Source organism: Phoxinus phoxinus (assembly GCF_949152265.1).
Source record: "Phoxinus phoxinus genome assembly, chromosome: 8".
In the NCBI taxonomy this organism is placed as follows: domain Eukaryota; kingdom Metazoa; phylum Chordata; class Actinopteri; order Cypriniformes; family Leuciscidae; genus Phoxinus; species Phoxinus phoxinus.
The window spans coordinates 27,563,157-27,579,170 of record NC_136883.1 but is presented as its reverse complement, the minus strand read 5'-3'; the positions used below and the strand labels follow the sequence as shown (position 1 = coordinate 27,579,170).

The window sequence follows — 16,014 nt, the reverse complement described above, 5'->3', positions numbered from 1 at the left end:
TCTTTATAGCTTTCTTAGTCTCTTACTGTTACGTGTACAACAGGGATGGACAACTCCAGCCACTTAACTGTTAAGCTCGAGTTAAGCTAAACTCTGCAGGACAGTGGCCCTCAGTTGCCCATCTCTGTAGCCTACACTCCAGTCAACAAAACCACAAAGTCTTATAAAATTGCCTTTATGAATGTGTATAAGTAAATTAATTAATTAATTAATTAAAAGCACCTTTCATCTTTGTCATTATAATTAGTGAGGTAGGACTTTATTTTACAGTCCTGTTCCCCATGTACATATATATGTACTTATTATAGTTATTAATAACTGGTAAGGTATACTGATCCTGAACCTGACCCTAAACCTAACCTATGTAGACATTTACCGTATATTAACCAGTACTTTCTTAGGTAAGTACACTGTAAATACACGTAAGTGCACCTATACTTTAAAATAAAGTGCAACCATTAGTGAAGGTAAAGTATATTTTCCCAAAAAATTGAGAGAGGAATATATGTATTTTACACCACAATATAACCAAATAAGTTCAACGGCAAAATAAATGCAAAATGGTTTCATTATAGTTATTACAGAACATACTGTTAATATTTATAGCTACCTTTTAAATTTTCTAAAAAAAAGATTTGCTGGATATAATCTGTGAATACAAATTGAAGAGGACATTTTTCTATGTTACATTCAAATCACGCTAGCAGCATGTATAAAAACATAACACAACACAGATATATTTTGTCAACTGTTTTATTTAGAATTACAATGGAGTAATATGCAGCACCAGTTTCAAATGATTTGATTTATTAAAAGTTGGTGGTTTGTCCCACTTGTCAGACTCTTATAGCTTATCAGAAAGAAGTGGAGAAAACACAGACCTGGACAATGAGTCACAGGCTCAGTAAACAACAATGACCTTATAGTTTGAAGCACCATATGAAAAACAAATATTTTGCAGTGATGGAGCACAGCTAGAATTTAACTGTTGTTTGGTTATGTTGAGTTGAGACTCAGCAGCATAAAAACCACACAAAGTATTATTCTCAAAACTCTCAAATATATTTAATTGTGAGGGAATGCGCTTTTTACCCGAAGTACATATAAGACAGATATTATTGTATAAGCTCTTTCATAATCTCTGTGTTCTGTTTTTGGCTTTTGTAAGAGGTAGGAAATTTTAGCTTTCCATTTCTGTCTCCATATTAAGCACCCAAGAAAAATAGCACCAGATATGAACTGATCTCTGGTTTAAGCTGAAGGAGAAAGGCTTGTCCAGTTATGTTGGATTTGATGGGTGTGGTTCAAGTGTCAGTGGTTACTGGTTACCGTCCTCTAAAATGGAACCCACATTCAGTCACCTAAATGAGAAAAAAGATAATGCCTCTTGACAAAATGACAAAAATTAGGATTTAAATGCTGGGATTCATATGCAATGGTAAAACTCAACTAAACCCAACTCACCTGTCTCAACCCAAGTGCTTGTGCGGATGTTTCTCATAGCTCACTGCATTGTTGGAGTTACTTCCTGATGAATAAAGATAAACTCATTGTCAGTCTATTATTAATGGCTGCTTTTATTCTCCCCCTCCCTACCGCTGAAACACAAAATAAATTGGTGGTCATACTAACCTAAATAATCCTTGTAATCTTTGAAGGACTTGTGTCTCAGGCTACGTCCATCTAGAGGGAGAACAGTTAAATATGTTGTATGAATATTTGATTTAAATTTATTAATTCAATCTGCTGTTGTATTTTGAATGCAATCTTGCTTTGAAACAATGTTTATAACCACCATACTATAATGTAAAACACATGTTTGAGTGATGGATGTATGAATCAACAATAGGATGGAGGAGCCCTTTCAGACCTGAGTTTCCACGCTGTTTGATGCACTGGCCTCGGTTTGGGATCCCAGCAGAGGGGTTTCCTGGGTTGATGATGTGGCACTCGTAACCAGTTGGGCAGAGTAAAGGCTCATCTCCATCCTCTGTGGTGCTGCAGGCCTCAGCTACACATAAACATAGTCAAGCAAGTCACTGGTTTGTGCATATCTGTATTCAAACGAGTTACCAATGCATTTATGCTGCATAATAGGTCATTTGTATTATTATTGGAATATTGCTTTGAGCACCAGAATGTTTTATCGCAGGCAAAGTGTGCGCAAGGTAACCCTTGTTCTTTAATTCGTGATTTGGGACCAGTAAACCACCTGCAGGTGGCAGTGTCACTGCTAAGGATGTATATGTTGAGGGGTCAAGGTTTGGCTGGTTAGTATGGGCCAGTTAGACCATGGAGAGTTTTCAACAGGTATTATAGCCTATATATTCCTCAAAAAAATAAATAAATAAATAAAAAGTTAGCCAAAGCCCTTTGACCCCCTATATATTTTACATAACACAGTCACGTGATCAGGGTTCCAATGTTGGTTAATGGTCACATGACATGCAGATAAGCAAATAATTTTTTTTTCTAAAATAATAATCTAAATTTTTTACAAATAAATTAAAGAATAAAGTATAAAATCATTTTATATAAAATGTATATAGATATGTCTATAATATAAAATAAAATATATTATAAATTATATTATATGTGTGTTTTTATATGTATTTGTTTTTATTTGTAAGTTGTTTATTTTATTTTAATATTTTGATGATTTAATTACTTATTAGCCTTCCATCAACTCACGAACGTCCTGCAGCTCGATTTTCAAAATGTTCTTATTTTTGGGTAGCACTTTATTTTACAGCCCCGTTACGCATGTTCCAAACATACTTATTATAGTAATTATAATAACTGGGTAATAACAAGGTACTAACCTCATGAACTTACCCCTAAACCTAACCTTAACCCGTTACCTTGTATTGCCAACTACTTTCTTAGGTAAGTACACTAGATAACTACAAAAATGCCTACATGTAAGTGCACGTACTGTAAAATAAAGTGCAACCGATTTTTGGATATGAATAGACCTTATATTTCATTGTTGACAAGAATAAAAATGAGGCTGTAAGGTAGAAGTGTTCAGCTGATGAAACATCTTTCCAAACAAACTTTAAGTACACAAAAACTCCATAAAACAGGGTTGAAAGTTGTGAGTTGTGAAAATTGCATGTGATCTAGGACCTTTGCAGCACATGTACCTCGGTTTCATTCACGTTAAATTCAATACCATTCAGTACTCTAATAAAATTTCTTAATACTGTTCCAAACACCAAATAATGGTGAGTCAGTCGATCAGTGCGCTGTCACTAATTCATTGATTATCGATACTCACCCTGCAGAACCTCCTCTGGTCCATCTAAAAGCCAGCCGTTCCCTCCTAACCACCGCGGCTTGGGCTGCACCAACCAGTCCAGCACTGACCAAAAAGAAATCAATACACATTATAAGTATGGCCAAAATTACTCATGATTTACCTTACACACACCCTGCAGTAACTCACACCTCATGAGAGGATCAATTCATTGTAAAATCCATTTGCTCTGCTAAAGCAAATGTGTGTGTCTGTGGGGTTGCTTGTAGTGATTATTGAGCATGCAGATCACAGTGTGTTTCCTCACCGGGTGGAGGTTGCACTGACTCCAGGCAGGCGTAGATGCAGCCGTTGTAACAGCACCGTTTGTGTCTCTCACACTCAGAATCTGACCGGCAACCCGGCACCTCACAGGCCCGCTCGGGCAGCATCTGTGGCGGCGGGGGACAGCGGTCGTTCTTCTGGTGCTGAGTGGTCTGGGGATGGTTGGGGTACTCGTAGTCCTGAGAGATAGACAACATATGTAAGAGATAATATGGAAAAAATAATCAGGATCCGTAAGTGATTTCTGAGAAGTGCTGTTGAAAGTGGATCGGACTGAGCACCACAACACACTTGTAGCCAATCAGCAGTAGGGGGCGTGTCCACTCATGATGGGGGAGGAGAGAGAGTGAGCAAGAGGGAGATTTGAAGAAAGACTGTAGAAAAAGAAATGGCTAAAAGACATTACAATAGAGAAAAGGTCAGAGGAATATCACTGGAAAAATAAGATCAGACGAGAGCTTTAGGACCCACGTTAATATAAAAGCTTTCAAGCGCTGGAGAGACCAAAGCGGGAAGGCCTGAAATGGACACAGAGTTTGCTTTGTTTCTGCTTCATGACATTGGTTTTGCTATGTTTCACAGAACCAAAATATGCTGTTGTCGTGTAATGTTAGCTATACAGGACAGTTTTGAGCGTCATTGTCTGTCCGGAGCTGGTGTGCTGCTGCCAAATAACGACAAACTCTTGCTTATACTCTTATGTACTGTGTGTTCGTTTTTTTTGTTCTTCCTTGTCGTTCGTTAGGCATCTTTGCTTTATTTTTTTGCAAAGCATTATTCTGCTTCTCTTCAGCTAAGGAAACATCCACTCTTGCATTGCGTGTTTGTGCATTTCGGGGGCGGAGCAATGAAGAGAGGGCTGTGTTTGTTTGGGTTGATTTCAAATATTAGCAGTGTTTCTCAGAAATCGCTTACTGCACCTGTAATGTGCAGTATCACATTAATGAGAAATGCCGAAATAAAAAAAAAGGTTTTTGTGTATTTTATTTTATTTTAGTTAATGTTTTTTTATTTATGGTTTTAGTTTTAGATAATATCTAATAAGAAAAAATTCAAAACTAAGCGGTGTGCTATGAGAGACTCAAAAGTAGCACTTGTTTTAGTTCCCTGGAAGAGCTGTCAGAAATAGGCTACAGTGTTTCCAAGGACAAAGTTTTATGTCTCTTATAGCCCGTTACACTGCTTTCTCTGATGCAGCACTGTTAATATAACGGGAACACTGTTCAGGAACATAATACCTCTCATACAGATGCTGGGTAAGAAAAAAGGCTTTTCATCCAAGTCTGGGCCTTTCTACTCTATAGTTTTCTTCCTCCCATGGGTTCTTCAATGGGCTAATAGATCTGCCTGAGCCAGGTTTCAGTTTGCACTAGAGGTACTCTTTAGGGGTGAACTCTATTCTGAGAGTCCTCCTCCATTCTCTCTTGCTTTTCTTTGTACACCCTTTCTTACCCTGGCCAAGTATTTCCTAAAATGCTGCTGAAAATCCAGCCCAGAGCTGTTTAGAATGCAGACTTGTATGAGCTGGCGTTCAGAGCTTCATTCTTCTCCACAGAGTCTTTTATTACAGCCCAAGTCGAAATGTGGCTGTGATTTTGTTTGCTAATTAAATTATGGGTTTGTGAACTGCATGCATCTTAAAAACTCAGCATGTTCACTTGGCAAGTTTGGAGCTTTGCTATCGAACAGACTTTTAAAATAAAAGCAAATGTCTGGCATGAGCCCATTGCGGTTGTTTTTGCAATTAGGTTAGATTGTCTTTTTACAGAGTATAAGAGCAATTACACGGTGTCAGTAAGACTTAATATTTTTGAAAGAAGTCTCTTACACTCACCAAGACTGCATTTGTTTGAGCTGAATTATCAGCATCATTACTCATCACATGATTACATCATCACATGATCATTCATTTATTCTAATATGCTGAATTGGTGCTCAATTCTTATCATCAATGATAAAAAAACAAACAGTTGTGCTTATATTTAGCAGACACATTTATTTGAATAAAAGTCTTTACTCTCAGATTTGATTTAGTTGCATCCTGGTTAGAATCAGTCTGCCTTTGCTTATTTAACGTACAGATTATATTTCCTCAAGTGTCTCGGGATCAGGCAGAGAGGAAGTGGTAGTGTGCTCTTCCTGTCTGGAATAGGTCCCCCGATGCTATACTGTATATGTCTTTCTGCTTATCTCTCCCAAATATCTCTCTGTTCCTGCTTATGAGATATCACAACAGTTTGTTCCGGTCCTCTGATTTGCTCGGACAACAATGCTGATATTTCAATTAACAACACAGGATCTTTTTACCATTTAATGTTGCTTTTGCTGGTGTTTTAACACAAATGCAAGCAAAATATTGTATAAGAGGCGTGTCTTAAATGTGTTGACCCATACCAGATTTGACCTATTTTTTCTTCCTTGTCTGCATGGTGAAAAATGTGTACACTATTAACTAAGAGCAGACTATTATTTTAATGTCACCAATCTTGGGTTAAGCACTGCAAAATTACTCTCCCTCATCCCTCCAGAGGCCACAAAACTTCCCATTTAAATTGTAACTCCACCCTGTTACTGCTCGACATCCTTCAGGTTCACTGATTTGAGGCCCCTATTAGTATGGACAATAAGATTTTAACTAAATACATGTTGACATACTTAGCACTCTGTAGTGTGGCCTTATAAGCAATCATTAAGATAATTACGAGAGGAAAACTAAATAGCTCCCTTTCCTCTCTCTCCAAGTTCCTCCAATGTTATGTGATTTAAGTCTAGACGTCTGCATGTTAATTTCCTGCTGAGTTCTGGGTATTTTACAGCTTCTTAGGTGCTTCGGAGGCTTGGCTCGGTCTTAGTTGAGCTGAGTGGAGTGAGTAGGTTGGGGTCGGTATGATTGGCAGATCTGAAGATGGGAACCGAAAGCTTGATGAGAGAAAGGGTTAAGGTCACTTGTTTCAGTGTTTCAACTCTTTTCCTGATAAACTCTTTCCCGATTATGGTTATCCCTAAGCTCTTTGAAAAAGTGTAGCAGTCCCTTTGTGATGTAGACTATTTTGGACTATCGACATGCCATGAGGTTAGTTGAGGTAAATTGTACACTAGCAAGATTATTTTCCCTTCCCCTTTAAGGAACACTCCACTTTTTTTGGAAATAGGCTCATTTTCTAACTCCCCTAGAGTTAAACAGTTGAGTTTTACCGTTTTCAAATCTATTTAGCCGATCTCCGGGTCTGGCGGTAGCACTTGCATAGCTTAGCATATATCTGTCTCGACACACACAATGGAGAGACAGCAGATCCAAGTGCAGTTAGATATTTATTTGGGGCAATCCATAAAGCGTAATCCAGTCCAGGCAAGGGTCAAATACCATGTAAGCAATCCAACCAGAAACCAACCAGGACGTGTGAGGACATCTTACAAGGACTCGACAACTAACACAGAAACAGCCAGGGTACGGGTATATATACACACACAGATCTAACAATGTGATGGGAAACAGCTGAGTGTAATGAACTGATGAGTGACAGACAGAATGCTGGGAATTGAAGTCAAATGTGAAAGACACCGTGAGAACGAGGACCTCTAGTGACAACCCATGGAAACACAACCAGACACTGTGACAATATCATTGAATTTGATTAGACTGTTAGCATCTCTATCAAAAAAATTACCAAAGAGTTTCAATATTTTTCCTATTTAAAACTTGACTCTTCTGTAGTTACATCGTGTACTAAGACCGACAGAAAATAAAAAGTTGCGATTTTCTAGGCCAATATGAACTATACTCTCATTCCTGCGCAATAATCAAGGAACTGTACTGCCATACCAGCAGGCACAATGATATTACTGTATATTTTACAGTGTAATGGGTATAGAAATAAGTTATTAATGAAAATTTCACATAGGCTATTAACATCACAGAAATATTTTTTGGGTATTCAAATGTTTTTTTACAAAGCCTCTGCATCTGTAGATTATTATTTTTTGACCGTTAAACATGTTTATGTTTCATTTTCCGGCGAAACTGCTCTTTCTATCTCAGCTGACTGGGATTACTGTTGAACGCCCTCTGCATCAGAACACATGACTGCTGTACAACTGCTTTAGCTTGAACTCATGTTGGGTATTAGCTGGAGTTGAAACACCACACCAGTCGAATTCTTCTTCAATAACTTGTATACTTATAAAGATAATGATTCCCTAACGCAGTTAGCTTCTTTAACACTGGACAATGAGAAGCTTCCAACAAGTGTTAACCAACAGGACGTTAATCAAATAATTTAAGGTCCAAATGAATGATTAATATCTTGCAAAAACTAAAAATGTACTCTTGCAAATGCTATTTATGGTCCAAAACATTAACAGCTCCATCAAGTTTGAAATAACTTGCCATGCAAGCAGATCCTGCACTGTTGATTTAGAGTCTACAATGAGCAAATAGAACCTGAAAGAGGAAGACAGACATTTCACATCGCCTCAGGACGTTGTTGACAGGTTGCTCTAAAACATCTGTCATCATCTCTGTCAGCTTTTGAACCGTTCGCCCTTGGCTTGTTTTTCGTCACTGTGGACCTCAGATATTGATGGGGTTGTGAGGATACAGCAGAGTTGAGATGACCACTCACATGCCTTTACATGTCCTACAGAGACACAGACTGAGCTGTTATGCTGTAAAAAGCTTTGATTCCACATTAGTTTTTTTGTGATATCTTTACCAAGATGAATGGGAAATGTTCAGCTTTATAATCATGCCATTTTACTTTGGAAATCCAAACCCTACAAATCAAGCTCATGGATTGATTACATTCTGATTCAGAGTAAAACAGCCACAAGCATTTTTAAGGACACAAATGCTTTGAAAGGATAACTAGCCCATGGTTGTTCGCAGTCACGAGTGAGCTGGGAGCCAGCTGGACAAGGATGGCGTTTGGACTGCTTCTGGCCCACCCAGAAAATACAGAATGCTGGCTCAAACCCACTTTCTCTCTACTTAAAAAATAAAAAACTTTTCTGACTCCTGTTATTGCTGTGTTTTATTTATTAAGAGAGGTCACATCAGTGGAATGATCTCAAATTCCCTCATTGTGAACCTAATTAGGATTCATTGAACACTGTGCTGTGTCCATACCCATACTTCATCAGTTCACACCAAGAAAGAGAAAGAGAGGACAGCTAGGGAAGATAGCAGATGTTACTTGTCATAATGCCTAGTGGAAAGATAAATTAACAAATAAAAATGAATGAGAGAAAAAATCTGAAAGAAGACAGCTCATGCACATCACATGATACAAATATGAATTACAAGAAGGTTACTTTGGGCACGCTCCATTTCCTGTGGCATGTGAACGGATCCGTTTGTAAGTCTTGTCAATCTTGAATTCCACAGAGGAGCCGTAATGAGAATAACTCTGGAATGCAGTCAGTTGGGAAGGGGTATCCATCCGGTGCAAATTCCATCTTGCCATCCCTTGTTAATTGTTATCAATCAAACCTACACTTATCGGGACTAATGAGCAGAGGGCCAGAAACCTGCTGCCTAAAGTCCTTATGTGCTTCTTTTGCAGACACAACAGATATACTGTCTGTGTATTCGACCGCAAGCACAGCAACTCCACTGAGTCACAGAAACACAGTGTATTCATTACTCCCCCCCACTGTATGGACCTAAAAGTCTCACAGATGCCAACCTCCGCCAACACTGCCTTCCCTAACAACAAAGGGCCAAAGAGTACCATGGTATCCTGATCAAACGTACATCAGATATCATACAGAGCAAATTTGCATACTACTACTTTTTTTAAGTCTATGGTAATCTGAAAATAAAGTCTTGAAAATATAGGTAGGTAAATAGTTATATTTTCCTACCCAGATCAAAATATAACCATAAACCATTACAAAATAATAAAAAAGACAAGTGACATGGAACTATGGTAATTCCATGATCAACATGTGAATATATGGTATACATATATATGACTGACATGGTACCATGGTACAAGAATACAAAGAATTTTTGGACATGTACCATTGTAGTATGAAAATGGTATATTATTATGGTCTGTACCAATCACTAACCTTGGTATCAAAATACTATGGTACATGAACATGGCAATCTGCAGTTATCAAATTAGATTGCATATTTGCATATGTATTTGAATAAATAATAGAACATATATAGATAAATACAAATATAAAAGATAGTATAATTATAAATGGATCTTTTTCCTGCTTAGCACAAAATATGTTTTACATTCCATTCAAAAAGTATAAAAAAAATTACACTTTTGTAATGTCTCTGTAATGTACTTTTTTGTAATAGTAAAACCATGTTTTTTTTTGTTTACCATAGTACCATGCACATATCATAATAAATATGGTGAGTGAATAATGTCATTCAGCACCAGTATACACAATTCAAATGTTGGTAAAAGACATTTATATTGTTACAAATGGTTTCTAATTTAAAATAAATGCTGCTATTTGGAACTTTCTATTCATCAAAAATTCTGAAGCAAAATGTAGCACAATTTCAACAAAAATTATTTCACAATATTACAGTTTTTTTCTTCTGTATTTAGATCAAATAAACGCAGCCTTGTTCAGTATAACAGACTTCTTTCAAAAATATAAAAACAATTCTTAATAACAGACTTCTTTTAAAAACATAAAAAAAATCTTAGTGTACATTAGTGTATATTTCATACACTCACAGGAATCGATTTTAATTTCAAAAAGCTTATCAAATAAATGCTGCCTTGATGTGCATAGGAGGCCTCTGTCCAACCTCACCTTTTGGTTGAGTCCCCTCTTCCTGATCATGCGTGCATTCCCTGAATCAGATGCCAACAGCAGAAAGAAAAAGAACAGCACAACCGGCACAAACCCAGTCCGGATCTGACAGCCCGGCATGGTCCCGTTCTTTCAGCCTGACGCTCCTTCTTCTTCTCTCCCAGTAATCCTCAGACTTTTGAAGTTGCTCCCGCCGTTCAAAACTTTCTTGTTGAACGTGTTTATGTTGTGACTTCCTCCAGCGTTTATGTGTGTTTAAGGTCTCTGTCCTGTTGTGGTTACATAAAATCTTCTACTGGAGAGTGTTTAGTGCCATGAAGAGGAAAAAAAAACTGCAGAGAATGAACACAAAGAACACCACAGCAGGAGTGAGTGAAGGAGAAGTCAAAGAAAAAAGAACGAGAAAAAGAGACAGCTGTCTGTGCATCGGTTATTCTGAGGAGAGGGTTAAATGTGTCTACTGACACGAAAAGCACATGGTTACTCTGAGAGAGGGAGGGAACGTGAAAGAGAGGGAGGGCGAAAAGACAAAGTTGAGAGAAGAGTTTTTCTTAGACTTTTCCTTTGGCCAGGCATCTTTATTAATGTCATTTTGTGACAGTTTTCAGGACTGATGCACAAACTTGCGTCTTCATCTGGAAAATACATCTGTAAAATATTCAACAAAGCAAAGTATGAAGTATGAGAAAGAAAATCTCATACTTCATATTTGCTTTTGTCTTTGGAAATTTTATTTCAGTATAATGAGGTTTCTCGTGATCTGTGAGTGTGTGTGTGTGTTCATTTCCATGGGATAAAACTGACTGGGCAAAAGCAGAAAGAATGAAAGCATGTGGTGAATTCTGAGGAAGGGGCCACTAGTCTTTGAAATTTCACGTTCCCTCCTAAAGTAGGACATCCCGCCTCCTGCCCCACACTCTCTGTACGTGTGTGTACCCCTGCTACAGGGGCTGGGGGGGAAAAACGAAGGAATGCCAAGTCCATTTTAACCTTTAGCACCACTGCTTTTACTGGACGCAGACACTTGTGATTATTTTAGGGTTTAGAAGACATATATGCTTACAGAATACTGTGGAAGAAAATTATTCCAGAAATGTCATTATATCACAGGTAATCTGTTAAAAACAACAACAAAACTATTTTTGCTATTTTAAAGGAATGCAACAGTTTTAGTACAAGTTGTTATTAAGAAGTTATTACAAGTGTTATTAGACTAGACAAGTTTATGAACTTTACACAATGTACATTGTTTCATGTGCAGTTTTTTTCAGTCCTTTTATATTTTTTTCCATACACAAATGAGTTATTAAGCTAAAAATACTTAGTTTGAACTTTCATTCATGTAAATGCATTAATGTAAAAATCACTAAAACAATATTAGTTGCCTGCTGACAACATTTTTGTTGTTAGCTTATGTTTGTGTGTTATTAATTGTGGTTTGTATATGTCTGTATGTTACTATATTTTATTCTACATGTTTGTTTTGGTAGGTGTGTAGCCTAATCTGTTGGTTTGAATAATGGTCTGAATACTTTATTTTATATGTGAAATTTGTGATAACATTTTAGATCGCATTTTTAATGAACTGTAGATAGATGAAAATTAGTCTTGCTTCTGTTAAATTAATTAATGAACGAATGCATCCCCCCCCCCCCCCCAACAAAATCATAAAAAAGTTATCTGATGTAATTAACAGCATGTCAAATTTTTTTTAATAAATGTTAATAAATGTCCAATTCACAATTATTTGCTATGGTCCAGTCCTTTTTCACTCAAATTCATTTAAACTTGAAGGATTAATGAATAACAAACGTAAGAAAGAATGACTCGTGAAAAAAAGAATCTGCATAAAAACACCTGCGTGGCATGGCTACAATAATTGATGTGAATGCACATGTGTCATCTGATGCGCAGCTGTTCTGATTCTTTTGATCTGTGATTTTTGTAAAGCTTTGATACAATCAGTCTCCAACCACTATACGATCAGCAAAGATCAGTCCAGGAACACAGCATGTTTATAATGATCATAGACTATAGATCTGAACTGCCCAACATCTTTCTCAGCATCTGTCGAGTAAACAAGAACCACGTGACAGTAAAATTCAAGCTGTTGTGTGAGAAAGCAGTTTTCTGTGCTTTAATGTTGCTCGTACTGAAAACTTCCAATGTTGGTGGGGTTGTTGCTCCTGTACAACATGATTGGTGTATTGTGGAGATAAACGTTTATGATTTACGTGTGGATGAAAGAAAATAGGGGCCTGACCTCACTGTGCTCCGGAAAGAAAGAAGATAAATCTGGAAGACTACATGTTTCTTTTTCTCTCTTTTTACGTCCCTCCCTTTGAAACAAATACCTTTGATTCTTGCATGTAGGTGCATGTAAGTGATGTGGGCTTGAGTGTGTGTGTTGTCAGGCACTTGTAGACACTTGAGTGTTACACAACTCTCTATATTTTCTCAAATGCATCAAAAACTGTATTTCCTTTCATATCTCCATTAGGGCCACATCAGTCTATTGTTTCTCATAGGAGTTCATACCAAACTTTCTACAGCTGTTCCTTTCACTCTAGGACAGCCCCTCTCATTTGTCCCCATTATAGGCCCATCCAACAACCGAGAACGACAGAAAATGAGAGAAAGGGAGCGTAAGAGAGAGGTAAAGGAAAGAACTACACCTCTTGGGTATTATCTTGTATAATCCCTCAAGCTTTCCCGATTTTTCTTCTCCAACTTTGATTTCTTGCTGCTTTGAAGTTCGCTCTCTCCTTTGTCTCCCTTTGTCTGGCCTCACTGCATAGTACAACTGTTTCATTCATAATACATATAATATAACTTTCTATGAAACTTCAACTTCAAACGCTAAGGGTTCATAAAAATTAGACACAGTGGCCTCAAACAACTTAAAGGATAGTTCACCCAAAAAAATCTTTCCTCATTCACTCACCCTCATGTATGACATTCTCTCCTCTATGGAATATAAAAGAAGGCACTTGGGAAATGTAATTTTTTTTTCCACATAATTGAATTCAATGGTTGCCAAAATTGTTATACCAACATTTTTTTAATCTGTTTTTTTTTTAATGTTCTACAGAATAAATTTATATAGGTATTCAACAGCATGAGGTTGAGTAAATGAAAGACTTTTCATTCGCAACCTATCACTTTAAAATGTATGAATGCCTTTGGATTAGATACAAAACACACTGAATTCATTACCCTTACTTAATTTAATTGAAGTTTTTGCACACAATTTAACTTAGTTCATTAAAAATAAATCAGTTTAGTTGGGTCAACAATTTAGTTATAATTTAGTAATAATAACTTAACTTTATTACATTTATCAAAACAATTTATTTTAATGTTGGTCCAACCTAAAAAAATAAATATTACAGAGGTTTAACTAATTTTCTCACGTCAATTTTGTTCCTCATTATACACAATAATATATACAATGAACAAATAAGAAAAGACTGCCATAACATTACTATCAGTAAGAGTGACCACTAACATGTCCTTCCCTTTACTGAAACAAACAAGCAAACAAACAAACAAACAAACATAAAATAACACTTAATCCTAAAATCCTTTCATAATGCAGTCCCTTGCAAGGTATGCTGGGAACTACAGATCCACACCCCAGTATGATGTCAACAAATTATTCATGTAGTTTTGACACATGAATGAAGTAAACTTCAACTTAAATTTTTAGGTGTATTGAACACATTGAAATTAAGTTCATGCACCTTTAAGTAATTTAACTGAACAAGCAGGACTAATTTCACAATTGCAAGAAAAGTCAGTTTAGGGCCGTGTCTTGTGTATTTTATTCTGTGGTGGAAAAAAGTTTTTTTTCATAGTGCGTGCAGAAAGAGCACAGCATGTCCCTCTTAGTGCAGTAATTTTGTAAAAGTATTGTAAGCTAAGTTGATCTTAAAAACCATTGGCTTACGTTGCTTTTGGGAAATGCAGCCCAGGTCTGTCTGTGTTTGAAAGGTTGTGTTTGCTCAGTCTGTACACAGTCTTTGCCTTTCTAGCTTCTTACTTTTCAAAGAGTTGGTCACATAAATCAGGTGTTCTGCCACTTTGCATTTTCTGTTCAGAGACAGGCAGAATTCCAATTTGTTGTAATTTCTGTCCAATTTCTCAGCTATTTTCCTTTTGTCTTTGATATTAGATTCAGTCTAATTCAGTTTTCATCCTGAGGCTTCACTGAACGTTTCCATCAAGCAAGGTCACAAGCGTCATTCTAAACGGCTGTTTCTGGGGTTCCTGCCTAACCTGGACTATATGAAGGTCAAAGTGAAGAGGCCGGGATTTACGGGAGAGAGATATGTCTGGAGAAGCGGATCTGGGATCTGTTATTCCACTTTACTCCATCAACTGTTTCCAATTACAGACTTCAAAGGACTCATCGCCTCAACTGTGTTTAAAAGAAAGGATTGCTCAGGTCACAGGAAAACAGCAAGAGTCCTATTTTCTCTCATTACATTATTTCTTCCTCTTGTTGGGATTTACTGATGGGATCAAGTGTCAAAAACTACAGCATAACGGCCTATTTCTATTTGAAGTAATACATCCACAGTGAATTTACAGTGAAATGTCAATATTATAAAGAAAGATAAAATGATTTGTTGATTAAAAATATAAAAAAATATTATTTGGTATTTGAAATAAAGACTAAATAAAATAAAATATAAATATTAGATGAAAAACATCCACACAAAGGAAATCACTAAAACAGAAAATATTAAAACAAAAGCTCGTTCAACATACTATATTACTCAATTTGACGATTATGATAAAAATATGAACTTATTTTATGAATATCAGAATACACAGCTTATACATTCATTATTAAAACTAAAATGAAGTCCACTGAGTGGCCTCTTTCTTTGTGTGCATGTATTTGGTTTACTGTCGGTACTCATGTATTAAATTAAAGGGAAATGAGGGAAAATAAAATAACACAAAATAATTGAATATAAGGGAAAGTGCGTGTGAACAGACTAAAACATCAAGAACGTTTTTCATTTGTATGCCGTTGAAGGCTCATTTTGTTTATAGCACAGTGTTTGCTTTCTCAGATTCTTGGTAACAAGCATATTGAAATTTATTTCTGTTATATAAAAAACAAAAAGAAAGCCACTTATCTGTGATACACACAGACCAGCATGCAGAAAACACATCAAAGTGCAGATGTTAGGAATAGATTATTGTGAAGAAAAGCATATGCTTTGATATGTTGTAAAGATGGTTTAGCTTTGAACGGTTGCCGTTTCATCACACTGTATAAACAGAAAAGATCTAGACAGTACTGTCTATCGTGTGGTTTTCTTCAGCAGGATGTGCCTCTGTTTTAGTCCTTCATATGTATCCCATATAGATTCAAGATTAAGGTATTTTAAAGCTTTTGCAAAACAAAACACACTTTACTATATTGTTTTCCCCCGCTTTATGCTCCATTAAACAGCTTTTAATGGGCCGTTTTAATTCCATGTGAGTCTAAGCATTTATTCAATGCATTATTTATTTATAATGGTTTAAAAAATGTAATGAGGAAAACATGCATTTAATAGAATTTCACTGTCAATCCTGCATTTCCCTTTTTCACTGTTAGAGGGCGCTCTATGAGAATGTTTTCTGAA

General features: G+C 36.5%; 1 protein-coding gene across 1 annotated transcript; it reads right to left on the bottom strand.

Annotated features, from left to right (window-relative positions):
• Positions 1-743: 743 nt before the first annotated feature.
• On the bottom strand, positions 744-10,855 carry wfdc1 (WAP four-disulfide core domain 1). Its single transcript, XM_079620846.1, has 7 exons — positions 10,370-10,855; positions 3,567-3,762; positions 3,281-3,364; positions 1,871-2,011; positions 1,633-1,683; positions 1,465-1,528; positions 744-1,361 (listed from the first exon to the last, which is right to left on the bottom strand). The coding sequence occupies exons 1-6, from the start codon at positions 10,487-10,489 to the stop codon at positions 1,470-1,472; spliced, it is 651 nt and encodes a 216-aa protein (XP_079476972.1). The 5' UTR covers positions 10,490-10,855; the 3' UTR covers positions 744-1,361; positions 1,465-1,469.
• Between the last annotated feature and the right edge of the window lie 5,159 nt (positions 10,856-16,014).

Coding starts and splice junctions, on each gene's coding strand:
- wfdc1 (XM_079620846.1), bottom strand. CDS start 10,489: ATGCCGGGCTGTCAGATCCGGACTGGGTTTGTGCCGGTTGTGCTGTTC. Junction 2,012..3,280: donor ACCAGAGGAGGTTCTGCAGG/GTGAGTATCGAT, acceptor GTTTATGTGTAG/CTGAGGCCTGCAGCACCACA. Junction 1,684..1,870: donor CAAACAGCGTGGAAACTCAG/GTCTGAAAGGGC, acceptor TTCTCCCTCTAG/ATGGACGTAGCCTGAGACAC.